Source organism: Saimiri boliviensis, chromosome 2 (genome assembly GCF_048565385.1).
Source record: "Saimiri boliviensis isolate mSaiBol1 chromosome 2, mSaiBol1.pri, whole genome shotgun sequence".
Lineage (NCBI taxonomy): Eukaryota > Metazoa > Chordata > Mammalia > Primates > Cebidae > Saimiri > Saimiri boliviensis.
In genome coordinates, this window is record NC_133450.1 from 81,395,893 (window position 1) to 81,417,550 (window position 21,658).

The 21,658-nt window shown below is 40.7% G+C and overlaps 1 protein-coding gene across 7 annotated transcripts in view; it reads left to right on the forward strand.

The window, feature by feature from the left end:
* Nucleotides 1-21,658, forward strand: part of SPG11 (SPG11 vesicle trafficking associated, spatacsin) — a 100,613-nt gene that overhangs the window by 10,004 nt on the left and 68,951 nt on the right. For all 7 annotated transcript variants that reach the window (XM_074393685.1, XM_003928917.4, XM_074393686.1 and 4 more), the window contains 4 exons: nucleotides 2,991-3,128; nucleotides 3,318-3,766; nucleotides 6,140-6,285; nucleotides 21,222-21,354. In XM_074393685.1, the coding sequence (XP_074249786.1) occupies nucleotides 2,991-3,128; nucleotides 3,318-3,766; nucleotides 6,140-6,285; nucleotides 21,222-21,354 (866 nt within the window). The remainder of the gene's footprint in view (nucleotides 1-2,990; nucleotides 3,129-3,317; nucleotides 3,767-6,139; nucleotides 6,286-21,221; nucleotides 21,355-21,658) is intronic.

Sequence of the window (21,658 nt, forward strand, 5' to 3'; positions counted from 1 at the left end):
ATTATTATTTTAGAGACAGGATCTAGCTATGTTGCCCAGGCTGGACTCAAAACTCCTGGGCCCAAGCAGTCCTCCAGCTCAGCCTCCCAAGTAGCTGGGACTATACATTCACACCTCTGTGCCTGCTAGAAAGATCACTTTTTACAGTGATAAACAATTTACTGGAGAGAAGAGCTGCTCACACAGATGATTAGTATCACATGGCATTTTAAGCAGATACTTACAACATTAGGGCTCACTGCAATAGCAGGAAGTGGCTATGAGATTATTACAGTGGTATGTTATATACTACAGCTAATTATATGCAGTTTTGATTTAATACTACATCTTTACATTTGTTTACATTTTCTATGGCTTCAAATGGTATCATGTATACAGTAGTCTGTATGTGTGTACATAGGTTTTGATAAATGTTTATAATAAATTTGTGCTTTTTTTTTTTTTTTTTTTTTTTTTTTTGAGATGGAGTCTTGCTCTACTATCCAGGCTGGAGTGCAGTGGTATAGTCTTGGCTCACTGCAAACTCTGCTTCCTGTGTTAAAGTGATTCTCCAGTGTCAGCCTCCTAAGAATCTGCGATCAGAGGTGTGTTACCATGCCCAACTAATTTTTGTATTTTTAGTAGAAACAGGGTTTTGTCATTTGGCCACCCTGGTCTTGAACTCCTGACCTCAAGTGATCCTCCTGCCTCTCAGCCTATCACAGTGCTGGAATTAAAGATGTGAGCCACCATGCCTGGCTGATTTGTATATAATTTATGGTAGTAGATGATAAAATAGAGTAGTATCTACATAACTTTAATGCATTTATGACATACCTGACTTAATCTTGATTTTTAAAATATTTCTGGGCTAAGATGGGCATGGTAGAACATGTCTATGGTCTCAGCTACCCTGGAGGCAGGGGCAGGAGGATTACTTGAGCCCAAGAGATCAAGGCTACAGTGAGCTGTCACTGCAGCACTGCACTCTAGCCTGGGCAACAGAGCAAGACCCTGTCTGAAAAAAATATATTTCTAGGCTACATGGTTCATTTGTGAGTTTTAATGAATTGTCACAAATGTCCAAAATTTTTATAAATATATTTTTTGGAAAGAAAACATCATATAAGTGGACCCATGGAGTTCAGATCTGTGGTGTTCAGGGGTATATATAGGCTTTCATACTATCTGCAGTTTTAGGTACCCACTGTGTGCCTTGAATGTATCTGCTGTGGATAAGGGGGAACTACTCTTTCTCCAACTTACTTTTTGTATTCAGTCCACATCCGGTTAATCATCAGGTCCTAACCATTCTGTCTTCCAAATGGTTCTTTAGTTTGTCCACTTTTCTCAGCTCTTCTGTCATCACTTTATGCCACCATCGTCTTTTAATTGAACTACTTTAATAGTCTCCTAATTCATCTCCCCATGCCTATTCTTTCCCCCTCAAATCCATCCTCCATAGAGTAGCTAGAGGGATGTTGTTAAAATGCATATTTTATCAGAGGTGTAGCCAGGCATTAACATCTGGGGCAGGTGTATCTGTTGTTTTGTTGGTGGGGGAACTGTTTCCTCTTGCATATTTTCATTTTCACCCTACCTTCTCTAACTTCTTTTTATCATCATCCTCACAATGTCATATGGTTGTGCCAACATAGTACCTTCAAGTTTTTTAAGGGATTAATATTTAATAATATAAGTGCTCAAGGAGATAAAATCCTTCCCCTTCCCTGGCTACTCTTCTGCATCTGATCATACTGCTTTTCTGCTTAAAAGCCTTCTTCAGGTTGCTTTTCCCCCTTTGATAAAAGTTAAATTCTTTGTGTGTGTTTTTTTTTTTTTTTTTTTTTTTTTTTTTTTTTTTGAGACGGAGTTTCACCCTTGTTACCCAGGCTGGAGTGCAATGGCGCGATCTCGGCTCACCGCAACCTCCGCCTCCTGGGGTCAGGCAATTCTCCTGCCTCAGCCTCCTGAGTAGCTGGGATTACAGGCACGTGCCACAATGCCCAGCTAATTTTTTGCACTTTTAGTAGAGACGGGGTTTCACCATGTTGACCAGGATGGTCTCGATCTCTCGACCTCGTGATCCACCCGCCTCGGCCTCCCAAAGTGCTGGGATTACAGGCTTGAGCCACCGCGCCCGGCATGATAAAAGTTAAATTCTTAATAGTCTATGGGGTCCTGAACCATCTTTATAACCTCATCCCATTTCATCTTCTCATTTTCTATACTTTAACCACCCTAGCCTTGTTTCTCAAATGTAACGGCCCCCTTTTCCACATATACTCTCCTACCTATACCCACACACATACTTTGCCTTCTAGTTCTTCTACATTCTTCTGGTCTTAGCTTAAATCTTACTTTATGGTGGCCGTATAATGAGTTGCTCATGCCTGTAATTCCAGCACTTTGGGAGGCCAAGGCAGGCAGATCACTTGAGGTCAGGAGTTTGAGACCAGCTTGGCCAATATATGGTGAAACCTCATCTCTACTAAAATACAAAAATTAGCCAAGTATTGTGCTGTGTACCTGTAGTCCCAGCTACTCAGGAGGCTAAGACAGGAGAATTGCTTGAACCCTGGAGACGAAGATTGCAGTGGGCCAAGATTGCACCACTGCACTCCTGTACTTAATGGTTACATTAGTCTGTTTCAAAGTTTTTCTGAACCTTAGTTTCCATATCTATAAGATAAAGTTATATTTACCTCACAGGGTTGTTGAGAAGCTTAAATAAGAGTTTGTGTGAAGTGTTGACTATAACATCTCAAATATAGTAGATAGTAAGTGTTGTTACTGCTTTATTAAGCTAACTGCCCTTAATAGAATAAAACTCTTATAGTTGGCTTTATTACTGTGGCATAGGCAAAGGAGATAAAAAGTTCCTTTCTGGGGAATTTGTTGTCCATACTGTTCCTTCTCTGTGATCTCTTAATTTTATTAGGAGCAACAGTAACACAAATTTGGGTTTGATCATCATTTTTTCATATGGCTATCATTATTTTTAAATGTAGGCAACACCCAGGACACCTACTGTGTGAAAGAACACTAGAAGACCTTCCTATTCAAGGACCTAAGGGGATAGATGAAGATGATCCACTTAGCTCTGCCTACAACATGAGACAGACCAAGTTTTCCTTCCAAATTGATAGGTACAGCAACTTTCTTTTCATTTAGTTTATTGTTCCCATTTTTTATCAGGCTGACACTGTACCCTTTCATTAAAGGTCTTTATTTGGCAGATACTTTTTTTCTTAAGAACATCTGTGCCCTGGTTTAGTGTTTTACATAGTGACTTTTATTGTAATAAGTGTTAAGTTATATTTTACCCTGTCTTCCAGGTCTTGGAAAGCCCAGCTATCATCATTGAATGAAACAATAAAGAACTCCAAACTGAAGGTTTCCTGTTGTGTTCCGTGGTTCAGGGATATTTTGCATTTGGAGTCACCTGAATCTGGTAACCACAGTACCAGTGTGCCAAGCTGGGCTTTCATTCCACAGGACATAATGCACGGGCATTATAATTTTCCACAGAAAGATCATGCCAAGACCAGTGATCCAGGAAGACCATGGAAGATAATGCACATCAGTGAACAAGAGGAACCCTTAGAACTTAAATGTGTATCTGTGACAGGATTCACTGCTTTGTTTACTTGGAAAGTGGAAAGGATGGGCTGTACTATTGCCCTCTGGGATTTGGAGACCCAGGGCATGCAGTGTTTTTCCCTTGGCAGAAAATGTATTCCTATAGACAGTAGTGGAGACCAGCAACTGTGCTTTGTATTGACAGGTGAGACTGTCTTGTATCAGATTGAAATCCGTTGCTGAGATCTATGCTTTCATTGCATTTTACTTCTGCCCCAGTGTCTGCTCTCGTGTTTAAGTGGTATTATAATTGTTTATAGAGGTCGTTATTCTTGGTAATAGTGTATCATATGTTTGACTTTTAATTAAGGTCATTTTTGCTCAGCTGAATACTAAGATACTAAGAGAAAGTTTGAGAGAAATGAAGTTTTCTTACTATTTTTAACCCAAAGAGTCTTCATTTGACTTCACAAGCCAAGGCTTCCATGGGCCACGTATGAACTGCGTATTTATTTTGCATGGCTTTCACTGTCCAGGCTTTTAAAAAAGGTTATAAACATTCAGAGTTAGAAGGTTTCATACAAATTATAATTTTCAGCTGTTGCTGAAAAATTCTAAGCTCTGGCAACACTGGGCCTGCATTCCTGCATAGTGACTTATGGGTTGGAGCTGAGTTTCAATCATTCTCTTAGATGGGCCATTTTATTTCTCTTTTTTTAATTTACTTTTTTTTTTTTTTTGACAGAATCTTCTGTCACCCATGCTGGAGTGGTGGTGCAATCTTGGCTCACTGCAACCTCTGCCTCCCTCTGGAGTAGCTAGAACTACAGGCATGCACAACCATGTCCAGCTAATTTTTATATTTTTAGTAGAGACAAGGTCTTGTTATGTTGGCCAGGCTGGTCTCAAACTCCTGACCTCAAAGAATCCATCTACCTCAGCCTCCCAAAATGCTGGGATTACAGGCGTGATCGACGCGCCTGGCTGTACTTTATTTTTTCATAGAGATGAGGTCTCACTACCTTGCCTTGGCTGGTCTCAAACTCTTGAGCTCCAGTGATCCTCCTGCCTTGGCCTCCCAAAGTGTTAGAACTACAGGTGTGAGCCACTATGTGTGGCCTGGGCCATTTTATTTCTGATTAAGTTTTTCTTGCACCTGTCTCACTACCTACCTGGCCCCCGTAGGCGTGGGACATTTCGATATTTCAGATATGCATTCATTCAGCACATAATTATCTTCTACAAGGGTATTGAATGTTGTGATTGGAATTGACCATGCGTTTATTCTATACCCAAGTTTTGGTAATCACATTTTTCTATGTGTCAGGAATATGCTATCAATTATTTTATTTTATTATAGCAAACCAGTAATCTGATATCCCTAAATAATTAAAGGTTCCAGGATTGATTATGCAAGATAATATATAATAGAAATTTGGGATTTAGTGCTTTTTTTTTTTTTTAAATACTTAGTCTTTGTCACCCAGGCTGGAGTGCAATGGCGTGATGTCGGCTGACTGCAGCCTTTGCCTCCCGGGTTTAAGCAATTCTCCTGCCTCAGCCTCCCAAGTAGCTGGGATTACAGGCACCCACCACAACACCCAATGATTTTTTTTTTTTTTTTTTTGTATTTTTGGTTAAGACGGGGTTTCACAAGGTTGGCAAGGCTGATCTTGAACTCCTGACTTCAGGTGATCTGCCCACCTCAGCCTACCAAAGTGCTGAGATTACAGGCATCAGCCACCACGCCCGGCCAATTTAGTGGTGTTTCGTAAGATGCATTGTTCTTAAAAGAATTTGCCTTGTGGTCACTGTTTTAAAGACAAATTTTCAGCCAGGCGCAGTGGCTCTCACCTACAATCCCAACACTTTGGGAGGCTGAAGTGGGCAGATCATGAGATCAGGATATTGAGACCATTCTGGCCAACATGGTGAAACCCCATCTCTACTAAAAATAAAAAATTAGCTGGGCATGGTGGTGCACGCTTGTAATCCCAGCTACTTGGGGGGCTGAGGTACACAGTGAGCCAAGATTGTGCCACTGCACTCCAGCCTGGTAACAGAGCAAGACTCCATCTCAAAAAAAAAAAAGAAAAAAATTTTCTTTGTGGGTGCAGTGGCTCACATGTATAATCAAAGTGTTCTGGGAGGTGAAGGTGGGAGGATCACTTGAAGCCAGGAGTTTGAGACCAGCCTGGGAAACATCATGAAACTCTGTCGCTACAAAACAATTTTTTAAAATGACCTGGGTGTGATGGCACAAAGCTGTAGTTCCAGCTACTCAGGAGGCTGAGATGGAAGGATCACTTGACCCTAGGAGTTTGAGGCTACAGTGAGCTATGATCGCACCACTGCCCTCCAACCTGGGTGACAAAGGAAGACTCTGTATCTAAAAAGGAAAACTCTTCTTTAAAAATGTTGAAAAATCATGATGAGTTAATTAAGGTCCTAATAATACATGATATCCAGTAAATATATCTGTAATTGTAGTACTAAAGAATTGGGTGATTAAAAATTAATTGCTAAATCATAATCCTAAACTCTGATTTATTAAAGCTAACTTTTATTTTTCCTGTAGAAAATGGACTCTCTCTGATTTTGTTTGGTATAACTCAAGAAGAATTTATTAACAGACTCATGATCCATGGAAGTGCCAGCACTGTGGATACTCTTTGTCATCTCAATGGCTGGGGGAGATGCTCAATTCCCATACATGCTCTAGAGGTAACAGAAGTAAATGTCCGTAGAACATAATTATTTTGTGTCGCATACTTTTTTTTTTTTTGAGATGGAGTCTCGCTCCATCGCCCAGTGGCACATTCTCAGCTCGCTACTACCTCTGCCTCCCAGGTTCAAGCGATTCTCCCACTTTAGCCTCCCCAGTAGCTGGAACTATAGGCATGCACCACCACAACTGGCTAATTTTTGTATTTTTTGGTAAAGGCAGGGCTTCACCAAGTTGGCCATGGCTGGTCTCCTAATTTCAAGTGATCCACCTGCTGTGTCCCAGAGTGCTGGGATTACAGGAATGAGCCACTGTGCCTGGCCTGCTTCCTACTATTCTAATCCAACTTCAGAAGAGACATAACCTGAACTTATGTAGCATTTTATAATTCACAAATACTCTTTTACATGCAGTATCTAATTTTGTCCGAAAATAATCACATGAGACAGATTGGATAATGTTTTTATTTTACAGATGAAGAAACAGGCCCACAGTGATTGAATGACCCAAAGCCATATTAATAAAAACAGGAGCTAGAATCAAGGGCAGGGCATCTTCTGCTATGCCACACAGTTTCTGAAGTTTCTTTAAATGACAGCTTTATTGAGATAAAATTCACATACCTATAAAATTCACCTTCAACGTCCACAACTCAATGGCTTTTAGTATATCCAGGGTTGTGCAGCCATTACTACTGATTGTAGAACATTTTCATCACCTCAAAAAGAAACTCCATAACTGTTGGTGGCTACTCTCTATTCCCTGTTGTCTCCAAGTCTTAAACACCAATCTACTTTTTGACTGGATTTTTCTATTCTGGATACTTCATGTAAATGGGATTATAAAATATGTGACTTTTGTGACTGGCATCTTTGACCTAGCATGTTTTCACAGTTCATCCATGTTGTAGCATGTGTCACTACAACGTCTTTCCTTTTTATGGCTGAATATTCCATTATATCAATATAAACTGCGTTTTGTTTATCTGTTTGTCAGCTGATGGACATTTGGATTGTCTCTACTTTTTGGCCATTATGAGTAATCCTGCTATGGACATTTGCAAAAAAATTTTCGTGTTGACATGTTTTAATTTCTCTTGGGAATATAGTAACTGTGGAATTACTGGGTCATTTATTATTTTTGTGGAATCCCCAAACTCTTCCACAGTGACTGCACAATTTTACATTCCCATCAGCAATGTTTGAGGGTTCTGCTAGCTGCACATCTTAGCAGACTTGTTATTGTCTGTTTTTTATTACAGCCATCCTAGTCAGTGTGAAGTCAAAATGAAATGGCATCCCATTTTGGTTTTGATTTGTATTTTCCTAATGACTAAACATGTTGAAAATGTTTGCATATGCTTATTGACTATTTGTGTATCTTCTTTGGAGAAATGTCTGTTTAATTACTTTGCCCCTTTTAAAATTAGGTTTTTTATTGAGTTCTAAGAGTTCTTGATACATTCTGGATGCTAGACCTTTATGACATACATGATTTATAAATATTTTCTCTCATTCTTTGGGTTGTTCACCTTCTTTTTAAAATTTTTTTTAACTTTTAGGATTGGGATACATTTGCTGGTTTGTTTTATAGGTAAATTACATATCATGGGGGTTTGGTGTACAGATTATTTCATCACTCAGGTAATAAGCATAGTACCTGATAAGTAGTTTTCAATTCTCACCTTCCTCCTACCCTCCACCCTCAAGTAAGCCCCAGTGTCTGTTGTTGTTTAGTTTTTGTTCACGCGTACTGTGTTTAGCTCCCACTTACAACATGCAGTATCTGGTTTTCTATTCCTACATTAGTTCACTAAGAATAATGGCCTCTAACTCCATCCATGTTGCTGCAAAGGACATGACCTCACTCTTTTTTATGGCTGCATAGTATTCTATGGTGTATATGTATCACAAGTTCTTTATCCAGTTGATATGGTTTGGCTCTGTGTCCCCACCCAAATCTCATCTTGAATTGTAATCTGATGGTTTAAAGTGGCAGTTTTCCTCTGTGCTTTGTCTCCTGCCACCATGTGAGACATGCCTTGCTTCCCCTTCACCTTCTGCCATGATTGTTAGTTTCCTGAGGCCTCCCAGCCATGTAGAACTGTGCATCAATTAAACCTCCTTTCTTTTTCAATTACCCAGTCTCAGGTAGTATCTTTAAGCAGTGTGAGAACAGACTAATACACCAGTCTGCCAGCCTAAATGCCAGTCATGTGCATTTAGGTTGATTCCATGTCTTTGCCATTGTGAGTAGTGCTGTGAGGAACATGTGTATGCATGTATCTTTATGGTAGAATGATTTATATTCCTTTGGTTATATACCCAGCAATGGGATTGCTGGGTTGAATGGTAGTTCTGCTTTAAGTTCTTTGAGAAATCACTAAACTGCTTTTCACAATGGCTGAGCTAATTTACGTTCCCACCAGCAGTGTATAAGCATTCCTTTTCTCTGCAACCTCGCTAGTACCTGTTATTTATTGACTTTTTAATAATAGCCATTCTGACTGGTGTGAGATGGTATCTCATTGTGCTTTTGATTTGCGTTTCTCTAATGATTAGTGATATTGACCATTTTTTCATATGCTTGTTGGCCAGGTGTATGTCTTCTTTTGAAAAGTATCTGTTCATGACCTTTGCCCACTTTTGAATGAGGTTGTTTTTTGCTGGTTAAATTGTTTAAGTTCGTTATAGATTCTGGGTATTAGACCTTTGCCAGATGCATGGTTTACAAATATGTTCTCTTACTCTCTAGGTTGTCTATTTATTTTATTGATAGTTTATTTTGCTGTGCATTTGTCAATTTTTGGTTTTTGTTGCAGTCTTTTTTGGCGTCTTTGTCATGAAATCTTTGCCAGGGCCTATGTCCATAATGGTATTTTCTAGGTTATCTTCCAGGTTTTTATAGTTTCAGGTTTTACATTTAAGTCTTTTTTTACTTCCTCTCTTCCTATTTGGATGCCTTTTCTTTCTTTCCCTTTCCTGATTGTTCTGGCTAGGACATCCAGTACTATGTTGAGTAGGAGTGGTGAGAGTGGACATATTTGTCTTATTATGGTTCTCTGGGAAATGCTTCCAGTTTAGCCCATTCAGTGTGATGTTGGCTATGGGTTTTTCATAAATGGCTCTTGATATTTTGAGGTATGTTTCTTCAATGCCTAGTTTGTTGAGAGTTTTCAACATAAAGGGATGTTGAAGGGAGGATTACCTGAGCAAGCAATGGTTTTTGTTTTTACTTCTGTTTATGTGACAAACCACATTTATTGATTGCATATGTTGAACCAGTCTTGGATCCCAGGGATAAAGCTTACTTAATTCTGGTGTATTATCGTTTTTTTTGTTTGTTTGTTTTTGTTTTTTTTTTTTTTTTGAGATGGAGTCTTGCTCTGTCACCAGGCTGGAGTGCAGCAGTGCGATCTTGGCTCACTGGAACCTCTGCCTTCCAGATTCAAATGATTCTCCTGCCTCAGCCTCCCAGTTAGCTGGGACTACAGGCATGTGCCATCACATGCAGCTAGTTTTTGTATTTTTAGTAGAGACAGGGTTTCACCATGTTGACCAGGCTGGTCTCGATCTCTTGACCTCATGATCTGCCTGCCTCAACCTCCCAAAGTGCTGGGATTACAGACGTGAGCCACCGTGCCTGGCCAGATTAGCTTTTTGATGTGCTGCTGGATTTAGTTTGCTTGTATTTTACGCAGAATTTTTCTATCTGTATTCATTAAGGATATTGGCCTGCTTTTCTCTTTGTTTTGTGTCTCCCAGGTTTCAGTATCAGAATGATACTGAATGAGTTAGGAAGGAGTCCCTTTGTTTTTGGGGCTTTTCACCTTCTTAATGGAGTCCTTTAAAACACAAAAGTTTGCCGGACGCGATGGCTCATGCCTGTAATTCCAGCACTTTGGGAGGCTGAGGTGGGTGGATCATGAGGGAACTCAGTGAAACCCCTTCTCTACTAAAAATATTTTAAAAAGTAGCCGACTGTATTGGCACACACCTGTAGTCCCAGCCACTTGGGAGGCTGAGACAGGAGGATTGCTTCAACTCCGGGAGGCAGAGGTTGCAGTGAGCTGAGATCATGCCACTGCACTCCAGCCTGGGCAACAGAGTGAAACTCCATCTCAAGGAAAAAAAAAAAAAGTGTTTAATTCTTAAGTCAGTGTATCTTTCTTTCGAAAGAGGGGATTATTTTTGCTTTTGGTGTCGAATCTAAGAAACCATTGCCTAATCTGAGATTGTGAAGATTCACTCTTAGAAGAGTTTTATAGTTTTAAGTCTTAGAGTTAGGGTTGTTTTGCACTTCAAGTTAAGTTTCTTGTAGGAAGGAGGAGTCTAACTTCATTCTTTGGCATTCTTTTGTGGATATTCAGTTGTCTCCACACCATTTGTTGAAAAACTTACTTTATATACTCTAAAATAACGTTGTAAGAAAAAAATTAAGATTCCTGTAGATACACTATCCAGAAGTAATCATGTTTACTCTTTGGAGGTTATTTCCTTACAGTTTTTTCTATGTATTAATAATAAGGAAGTGTTACCTCATTAATTTTCTTATTAACACTGTAGGGTTAATACTGTTAGCTCCATTTTATAGATGAGGGAGCTGAAGCACAAAGAGGTGAGGACATCTAGTTCAGCCATACATATGCATAGGTGGTAGTGCGAGGGTTTTAATTCAGACAGTGCCTCTCTCCTTACACAGTGCACGTGTATCTGTGTGAGTTTAATTAATATTTCATTGTATATACAACACTGTTTTGGCTCTGGTTACCTCCCACATAAAAATGAATGAGTAATGTATATTTTGAGTGATAACAATCATAAATATTCTTGTACCTACCGTCAAGGCAAGAAATAGAATATCATGGATATCTTTGCATGTGTGTACACTGCCCTGATCCTATTCCCTTACCTTGCTTAGCCTCAGAATTAAATACTCTTCTGAAATTTTATTTATTTTTCACTGAGTCAGGGTCTTGCTTTGTCATGTACCCTGGAGGGCAGTAGTGTGATCATAGTTCACTGTAACCTTGAACTCCCAGGCTCAGGTGAATTCCTCCCGCCTCAGCCTCCCAAGTAGCTGGCACTACAGGTGCGTATAACTGCACCCAGCTAATATTTGTTATTTTCTGTAGAGGTGTAATCTTGCTTTGTTTCCCAAGTCAGTGTCAAACTCTTGGCCTCAACCAGGCTTCCTGTTATGCTCTCTTAAGGCACTGAGATTATAGGTGAAAACCACCATGCCCAGCCATTCTGAAATTTTAACCATTCTCATGATTTTCTTTATTATTCTCCATATAAATTGTGTCTCCACATAATGCTATTTAGTTGAAGCTGTTGTTGAATTTTGCATAAAATTGAACCATTATGTTTATATATATTTAAATATATATTTAATATATGTGTGTACATATGTATATATATTTAATATGTGTGTGTGTGTGTATGTATATATATATATATTTTTTTTTGAGACGGAGTCTTACTCTGTCACCCAAGCTGGAGTGTAGTGGCACTATCTCAGCTCACTGTAACCTCTGTCTTCTGGGTTCAAGTGATTCTCCTGCCTCACCCTGAGTAGCTGGGATTACAGACACATGACACCACACTTGACTACTTTTTGTATTTTTAATAGAGATGGGGTTTTACCGTGTTGGCCAGGCTGGTCTCAAACTGCTGACCTCAGATGATCCTCCTGCCTCAGCCTCAAAAAGTGCTGGGATTACAGGTGTGAACCACCATGCCCAGCACTGTGTGTGTGTGTGTGTGTGTGTGTATTTTTTTGAGACTCAAGATTTTTTTGATTCATCCATGTTTAATGTATATAACCATAGTTCATTCAGTTTCACCCCTCTATAGTATGCCACTGCATAATGTCTTTATCCAGCTTTACGTTTTTTCCATTTTTTTTTGCTGTTAGAAGCAGTGTTGCTGTAAAGTTGCTCATATATCTGCTGCAGCGCATGTGCAAGAGTGTCTCTAGGGGGAAAGAATTGCTGGGTCATACGGCATGCACATCTTTAATTTTATTGACAATACTCTAGTTTTCCCAAATTGTTTTATCAGTTTATGCTCTCACCAGCAGTGTATACAAGTTCTCACTATTGCATGTTTTTTATGATATTGCCAGCACTTGATTTATAACATTTTTTCCAGTATAATGGTAAGATGGGTTTTCATTTGCATTTCCCCGATTAAGATTTAGCATCTCTCTGTGTGTTTGTGTGTGTGTGTGTGTGTGTGTGTGTGTGTGTGTGTAAGATACTTGGATTTGGGCTGGGCACACTGGCTCACACCTGTAATACCAGCACTTTGGGAGACCAAGGTGGGCAGATCATGAGGTCAAGAGATCGAGACTATCCTGGCCAACATGGTGAAATCCTTTCTCTGCTAAAAATACAAAAATTAACTGGGTGTGGTGGCGGACGCCTGTAGTCCCAGCTACTCAGGAGGCTGAGGCAGAAGAATCGCTTGAAGCCAGGAGGTGGAGGTTACAGTGAGCTGAGATTGCACCACTGCACTTGAGCCTGGCGACAGAGCAAGACTCTGTCTCAAAAAAAAAAAAAAAAAAGATATTTGGATTTTTCTTTTGGGGTATTTGTCTTTTTTTTTTTTTTTTAAAGGGTTTTCACTGTTGAATATACTCTAGATACAAGTTCTTTGTTGTATGTGTGATGGATGTATTCTAGTCTGTGGCTTGTCTTTTTACTTAATTTGTGGATTGTTTAATTTTAATGTAGCTCTTAATTTTAATGGAATTTAGTCTTTTCCTTTTTGAGTAATGCTATTTGTGACATGTATCCTTAAATTTTTTATTATTTTCCCTAAAGTTTTTAAATTACGAACTTTTTTTTAGTGCAGTGGAGCGATCTCAGCTCACAGCATTCTCTACCTCCCAGGTTAAAGTGATTCTTCTGCCTCAGACTTCTGAGTAGCTGGGATTACAGGCACGCACCACTATGCCCTGCTGTAAATTACGATTTTTATATTTAAGTTCTTTATCCATTTAAAACTTATACATGATATGGGCTATTTTAATTTTTTCCCATACTGATAACCATTGGTCTCAGCACTTTTTTGAAAAGTTCTGTCATTTACCATTGATCTGAAATGTCTTGAGTGTCATATATTAAGTTTTCACATATGCATGAATTTGTTTTTGACCTCTTTATTCTGTTTATAGGTCTTTCCTTAAGCCAATTCCATCTTGACTTTATTATCTAGGAATTTAATTAGAGCAAATTCTCTTATTCTTCAGAGGTGCCTTTATTGTTGTCTGTTCTTAAGCTTGATTTTTTTTAGGATTAGCTTGTCACGTTTCATGAAAAATTGTTAGGATTTTTATTAGAATTACATTAAATCTGTGTAGCAAGTTGGGAAGAAATGACATATTTAGAATATTTAATCTTTCTATCCTTAGTCTCTCTTCCCATTTTTGGGGGGCCTGGGGGATCTTCATTTATGACTTTCAGTAAACATTAAAATTTTACAATTTTTCCATTAAAAGGTTGGCATCTTTTCCTTTATTTTTTTGTATGTGTGTTGTGTGTATATTTAAGTACTATATTTGTTGTTTATGCTAAGTGGTATTTTTAAAATTACATTTTATTTATTGCCAGTATAAGGAAATACAATTAAATTTCATGTATTGATTTTTATATCCAACAAATTTGTTAAAGTAATCCTAATAATTTATCTGTTAGATTTTATTGAATTTTCTATATAAAGGACATGTAACATTAGAATAGTGTAGTTTTCTTTCTTCTTTTCAAATCCTTTGTAAGGGTTATTGCTGAGTTTAAAATGAGGAAACTGAGGCCAGTATAAGAAAATTAAATGCCAATTTATTCAGCTACCGGGCGAGGTTCTATGGTCCCGGGGAAAGGGGCCGGAGAAGTCTTCCTGACTTCATGGAGTGTGGGGTTTTTTTTTTTTTGAGACGGAGTTTCGCTCTTGTTACCCAGGCTGGAGTGCAATGGCGTGATCTCGGCTCACCGCAACCTCCGCCTCCTGGGTTCAGGCAATTCTCCTGCCTCAGCCTCCTGAGAAGCTGGGATTATAGGCACACGCCACCATGCCCAGCTGATTTTTTGTATTTTTAGTAGAGATGGGGTTTCACCATGTTGACCAGGATGGTCTCGATCTCTTGACCTTGTGATCCACCCACCTCGGCCTCCCAAAGTGCTGGGATTACAGGCATGAGCCACCGCACCCGGCACTCGCCATGGTGTTTTGTCCACTGTCCTGTTTGCCTGACTGCTTAGGCACAGTGGACAGTGGTCTTAGCCAAGGGTTAGTGTGTTCAGGGGTAGATCCCTGGCTTCTCCTAAATGCACTAGCCATGACAAGGGGCAGTCAGCTTCAGAGGGAGCTGAGGAGCTAGGAGGAACGAGCAACAGCTGGGTGCTCTGATTAGGTCCAGGGGAGCGGTTGGGCCGCTGTTGGTTGGCAGGTTGTTGGCGGGTTTTCCAGTGCAAGAGCCAGCCAGAGTTGCATTAACCGGAGCCTTTGAGAGAAGCCATGCGGCAGAGCTAGGTGCCAAGTGCGGAACCTGGTGCCGGGTGCAGAGGTGGGTGTGTCCGGCCTCCCTGCGAGGCAACCGGCCTTACATCCTCGTATGTACTTTTTAGCACTTTTTTTCCTTTTTCTTTTTCTTTCTTTTTTTTTTTTTTTTGAGACGGAGTTTCGCTCTTGTTACCCAGGCTGGAGTGCAATGGCGCGATCTCGGCTCACTGCAACCTCCGCCTCCTGGGTTCAGGCAATTCTCCTGCCTCAGCCTCCTGAGTAGCTGGGATTACAGGCACGCACCACCATGCCCAGCTAATTTTTTTTTGTAGTTTTAGTAGAAACGGGGTTTCACCATGTTGACCAGGATGGTCTCGATCTCTCGACCTCATGATCCACCCGCCTCGGCCTCCCAAAGTGCTGGGATTACAGGCTTGAGCCACCGCGCCCGGCCTTCTTTTTCTTTTCTTTTCTTTTTTTTTTTTTTTTTTAGACCAGGTCTCACTCTGTCACCTAGGATGGAGTGCAGTGGCACAGTCTTCGCTCACTGCCAGCCTCCATCTCCCAGGTGCAGGGGATACTTCCACCTCAGCCTCCGAGTAGCTGGGACAACAGGTGCATGCCATCACACCCAGCTAATTTTTAAAATTTTTTTAGGGATAGGGTTTTGCCATGTGCCCCAGGCTGATCTTGAATTCCTGGCTCAAGCAGTCTTCCCTCCTCTGCCTTCCAAAGTGCTGGGATTAGAGGCATGAACCACCACACTTGGCCACCACCTTTTTTCTTATTTGTGGTACTAGGATCTCTAGTATAACATTATCTAGAAGTACTGTTTGCCTTATTCCTGAGTAGAGCACACACAACTCTGTCTCTCTGTCTCTCTGTCTCTCTGTCTCTCTGTCTCTCTGTCTCTCTGTCTCTCTGTCTCTCTGTCTGTCTGTCTGTCTGTCTGTCTGTGTGTGTGTGTGTGTGTTAACATACCCTTTATAAGGTTAAGTTCCCTTATATTCCCTACTATGAGGTTTTATCATGAAGGGGTATTGGATTTTATTGAATGCTTATTCTATATCTACTGAGATAACATATACATAATTTCCTTTAATTTGTTACTGTAATGAACCACATTTTTAATTTTTTGTTGTGGAATATAATGTGTAAAAATGTATGCAGAATACAGTCTAACAAAATAATTACTATTATTATTTTGTAGATAGTCTTGCTCTGTCGCCTAGGCTGGAGTGCAGTGGTGTGATCTCAGCTGACTGAAACCTATGCAGTCCAGGTTCAAGTGATTCTTGTACCTCAGCCTTCCAAGTAGCTAGGATTACAGGTGTGTGCCACCACACCCAGCTAATTTTTTGTGTTTTTAGTAGAGACAGGGTTTCACCATGTTGAGCAGGCTGCTCTTGAACTCCTGACCTCAAGTGAGCCACCTGCCTCGGGCTCCCAAAGTGCTGGGATTACAGGCGTGAGCCACTTACAGGCGTGCCCGGCTTAGATCTATAGTTAGTAACTAGTTGTTTTGGAATACAGATCCATTGAATGCTTTAACTTCATTCACTCTTAGCCTGTCTGTTATTATTGTATTTTTTTAACCATCTTGGACATTATGTTGTATTTAGGTTCATTTTTCACCTTTTATTTTGCTATTTAAACTTTTTTACTGAAAACAAAGACACATAAATGTCCTAGGCCTACACAGGGTCAGGATCATCAGTATCACTCACTGTCTTCCACCTCTACATCTTTTCCCAAAAGACAATCTTCAGAAGCCGTAATATGCTTGGAGCTGTGGTCTCTTATGCCTTTTTCTGGAATACCGCCTGAAGAACTTAGCTGGTTTTATAGTCTGCTTAAAAAAAAAAAGTAAAAGGAATACATTCTAAAATAACAATTAAAAGTATAGTATAGTAAATAATAGGCTGTAAGAATTTTTCAGCTCTGTGATAATCTTATGTGAACCTCCATTGTAAATGTAGCCAGTTGTTGAGTGAAATACTGTTATGTGGCACATGACTACTCAGTTATTGTTTTTGTTTTTGTTTTTGTTTTTGACACAAACTTTTGCTCTTGTTACACAGGCTGGAGTGCAGTGGAGTGATCTCCGCTCACTGCAACCTTCGCCTCCTGGGTTCAAGCAATTCTCCTACCTCATCCGCCTGAGCAGCTGGGCTTACAGGCATGTGCCACCATGCCTGGCTAATTTTTTTTTTTTTTTTTTTTTTTTTTTGTATTTTTAGTAGAGACGGGGTTTTCCATGTTGATCAGGCTGGTCTCGAACACCTAACCTTAGGTGATCTGCCCTGCCCTGACTACTCAGTTTTAATGAAAGTTCCATGTGCTTGAAAATTGAAAATGTATTTTCCAGCCTAGGCACAGTGGCTCACCTGTAATCCTAGCAGTTGGGAGGCTGAGGCAAGCAGAGGCCAGGAGTTTGAGACCAGCCTAGCCAACATGCCAAAACCCCATCTCTCCTAGATATATTTTAAAAATTAGCTGGGCATGGTGGGTCACATCTGTAAGCCCAGCTACTTGAGAGGCTGAGATAAGAGATTCATTTGAACCCAGGAGGTAGAGGTGCACTGAGTGAGATTTTGGCACTGCCCTCCAGCCTGAGCAGCAGAGCGAGACTCTGTTTACCAAAAAGAAAGAAAGAAAAGAAAGAAGATGTATTTTCCATTTGTCACATTGGTCTTTTTTTTTTTTTTTTTTTTTTTTTGAGACGGAGTTTCTCTCTTGTTACCCAGGCTGGAGTGCAATGGCGTGATCTCGGCTCACCGCAACCTCCGCCTCCTGGGTTCAAGCAATTCTCCTGCCTCAGCCTCCTGAGTAGCTGGGATTACAGGCACACACCACCATGCCCAGCTAATTTTTTGTATTTTTAGTAGAGACGGGGTTTCACTTTGTTGACCAGGATGGTCTCGATCTCTCGACCTCGTGATCCATCCGCCTCGGCCTCCCAAAGTGCTGGGATTACAGGCTTGAGCCACCGCGCCCGGCCACATTGGTCTTTTAATCAGAGGTAGTTAGACTGTTGACACTTTACCCAATTCGTCTTAACCACTGTGAGATATTGTTACTTTGTGGATAATTTCTCCATCTCTTCCAGTGCACTAGTTCTTTCTTCAGCTGCTTCTAATCTGTTTTCAAACACATCTGTTGTGTTTCTAATTTAAATTTTCATATGTTTTTATTTTTAGAATTACTATTTGGTCATTACTTTTATATGTGTGATTTTGTTAATCTACAGAAAAACTTTTAAAAAATAGTACAATGAACATTAAGTTACCTTTCACCTAGATTCACCAACTATTAACATTTTAGCACATTTGTGTCTTTTTTTTTTTTCAACTGAAGTCTCATTCTGTCCACAGGCCAAAGTGCAATGACGCTATCTTGGCTCACTGCAACCTTTGCTTCTGGGTTCAAGCAATTCTCCTCCTTCAGCCTCCCGAGTAGCTGGGATTACAAGCAGGCACCACCAAGCCTGGCTAATTTTTGTATTTTTAGTAGAGATGGGGTTTCACCATGTTGGCTAGACTGGTCTCAAACTCCTAACCTCAAGTGATCCACCTGCCTCAGCCTTCCAAACCACATTTGTTTTAATTGTATTTTTTTTTCAATCCTTCATAGCATGTATTTTTTTTTTTTTTACTTAACCATTTTAAAGTTGCAAACTTTATAACCTTTCACTTTAAGTACTTTAGTATATATGTCATAAGAACAAGAATATTCTATTTATTTAATTTATTTATTTATTTTTTTGAGACGGAGTTTCGCTCTTGTTACCCAGGCTGGAGTGCCATGGCGCGATCTCAGCTCACCGCAACCTCCGCCTCCTGGGTTCAAGCAATTCTCCTGCCTCAGCCTCCTGAGTAGCTGGGATTACAGGCACGTGCCACCATGCCCAGCTAATTTTTTGTATTTTTAGTAGAGACGGGGTTTCACTTTGTTGACCAGGATGGTCTCGATCTCTCGACCTCGTGATCCACCCGCCTCGACCTCCCAAAGTGCTGGGATTACAGGCGTGAGCCACCGCGCCCGGCCGAGAATATTCTATTCATTAATTGGTACTTTAGTTTTTACTTCCACCACTCAGAACAAAGGCATAGTTTGTTTATAGTCTCCCTCTGGGGTCAGTAATTTTTCTCGTTTATCTTTTTGGTGGAAGTCACCTCACATGGACCCTAGGTTTGTCCTATTTTTTTCTTCCTCCAACATAATTCCCACCAATGTCTTTCACCTCCCTTGGTATATTAACACCCACAACTTAGGCCCATTGGCTCTCAAAATCTGGTTTCTGGACCAGCAGCTCACCATGACCTGTGGATCAGAAATGCGAATTGAAGGTCTCTCCCAATACCTACTGAATTAGAAAGACTAGGGGCAGGGTTTTGCAGTCCACAGCTTGACAGATTCTGCACGTGATTCTTATGCACAATGCTTTGTGCTAAGGGTGGCAATTATTTTTTCTTTTTGTTTTTGAGATGGAGTCTCACTCTGTTCCTCAGGCTGGAGTGCAGTGGCACAATCTCAGCTCATTGCAACCTCTGCCTTCCAGGTTCAAGCAGTTTTCCTATCCCAGCCTCCTGAGTAGCTGGGACTACAGGCATGAGCCACCACGCCCGACTAATTTTTGTATTTTTAGTAGAGATTGGATTTCACCATATTGGTCAAGCAGGTCTCGAACTCCTGACCTTAGGTAATCCACTTGCTTCAGCCTCCCAAGGTGCTGGGATTACAGGCGTGAGCCACCACCCCCGGCCTTTTTTTTTTTTTTTTCTTTATTTCTTTTATTTCTTCTTCTTTTTTTTTTTTTTTTGAGACAAGGTTTCACTTTGTTGCTCAGATTGGCATACAGTGGCTCAATCAAAGCCCGCTGCAGCCTCAACTTCCTGGGCTCAAGAGAGCCTTCTTCCTCAACCTCCCCAGTAGTTAGGACTACAGGTGTGCACCACCATACCCAGCTACTTTTTTAATTTTTTTTTGTAGAAACATGGTCTCACTATGTACCCAGGCTCCTCTTGAACTCCTGGGCTCAAGCAATCCTTTCACCTCAGCCTCCCAAAGTGCTGGGATTACAGGGATGAGCCACTGCGCTCCACCAACTTTGTAAATGATCATGTAGTAAATATTTTAGGCTTCTCAGGCCACATACTCCTTGTTTGGTTTTGGTTTCGGTTTTTTTTGCGGGGGCGGGGCGGGGCGCGGACAGTATCTTGCTGTGCTGCCCATGTGGAGTGCAGTGGTGGGATCTTGGCTTGCCACAACCTCCACCTCCCAGGTTCAAGTGATTCTCCTGCCTCAGCCTCCTGAGTAGATGAGATTACAGGTGCCTGCCACCACACCTGGCTAATTTTTGTGTTTTTAGTAGAGACAGTTTCACCATGTTGGCCAGGCTGGTCTCGAACACTTGACCTCAGGTGATCCACCCTCCTTGGCCTCCCAAAGTGCTGGGATTACAGGTGTAAGTCACCACGCCTGGCCATCATGCTATTTTTTTTTTTTTAACTTTTAAAAGTTTATTTTATTTTTGTTTATTAAAAATATGGAATGTGGCCGGCGCAGTGGCTCACGCCTGTAATCCCAACACTTTGGGAGACCTAGGCGGGCAGGTCACCTGAAGTTAGGAGTTCAAAACCAGCCTGGCCGACATGGTGAAACCCTGTTTCTACTTAAAATACAAAAATTAGCCGAGTGTGGTGGCTCAGGCTTGTAATCCCAGCTACCTGGGACTGTGAGGCAGGAGGATTGCTTGAACCCAGGAAGCAGAGGTTGCAGTGAGCTGAGATCACACCACTGCACTCCAGTATGGGCGACAGAGCCTGACTCTGTCTCAAAAAAAAAAAAAAAGACAACTAAGAATCTGGCTGGGCACCTCTACTAAAAAAAAAAAAAAAAATTAGCTGGGTGTGGTGCTGTGTGCCTGTAGTTCCAGCTGCTTGGGAGGCTGAGGCACGAGAATCATTGGAGTTAGGGAGGTAGAGGTTGCAGTGAGTTGGGATCATGCCACTGTACCTCAGCCTAGGTGACAGAGTATGACTTTATATTATACTGCCATAACGTTTTAATTCAAATAGAATATAACTTAATTGTAAGGGTAATCCCTAAGAGCTTTGAATCATTTTAGAATTCTAAAATGGTAGAGCTGAAAGGTTTTGCGTTCTAATAACCACCTGTTTCTTCTGGAACAGAAATCGGGCCAGACACAGTGGCTCGAATCTATAATCCCAGCACTTTGGGAAGCGGAGGCAGGAGAGGAGAGGAGGAATGGGGAGGGTCCCAGTCAAAATGGCTGGAGTCCAGGTATTCATGTAGTCTTTTGCCTCCTGTCTCACCACATTAAATTATAAAGTTTTTTTTTTTTTTTAATCTGAATCCTGATTTTGTTTCCTATTATTAATTTCTTATTTTTATTTTTCTCATTTCAGGCTGGGATAGAAAATCGTCAGCTGGACACAGTAGATTTCTTTCTGAAGAGCAAGGAAAATCTTTTTAACCCATCATCACAATCTTCTGTATCTGATCAATTTGATCATTTTTCATCCCCTTTATATTTAAGAAGTAAGTGGAATAAAGATTGCTACATTTGTACTTATTTAATCTTACTAATAACTTGCAAATTACTGTCTTGGGTTTTCTGATGACTCATTTATTTGTCAAAACTTAGCCTTGGGATTTTATATACTTTTTAGAAAGTTTCTTCTTCTTTTTTTTTTTTGAGATGGAGTTTCGCTCTTGTTACCCAGGCTGGAGGGCAATGGCGCAATGTCGGCTCACCGCAACTTCCGCCTCCTGGGTTCAGGCAATTCTCCTGCCTCAGCCTCCTGAGTAGCTGGGATTACAGGCACGCACCACCATGCCCAGC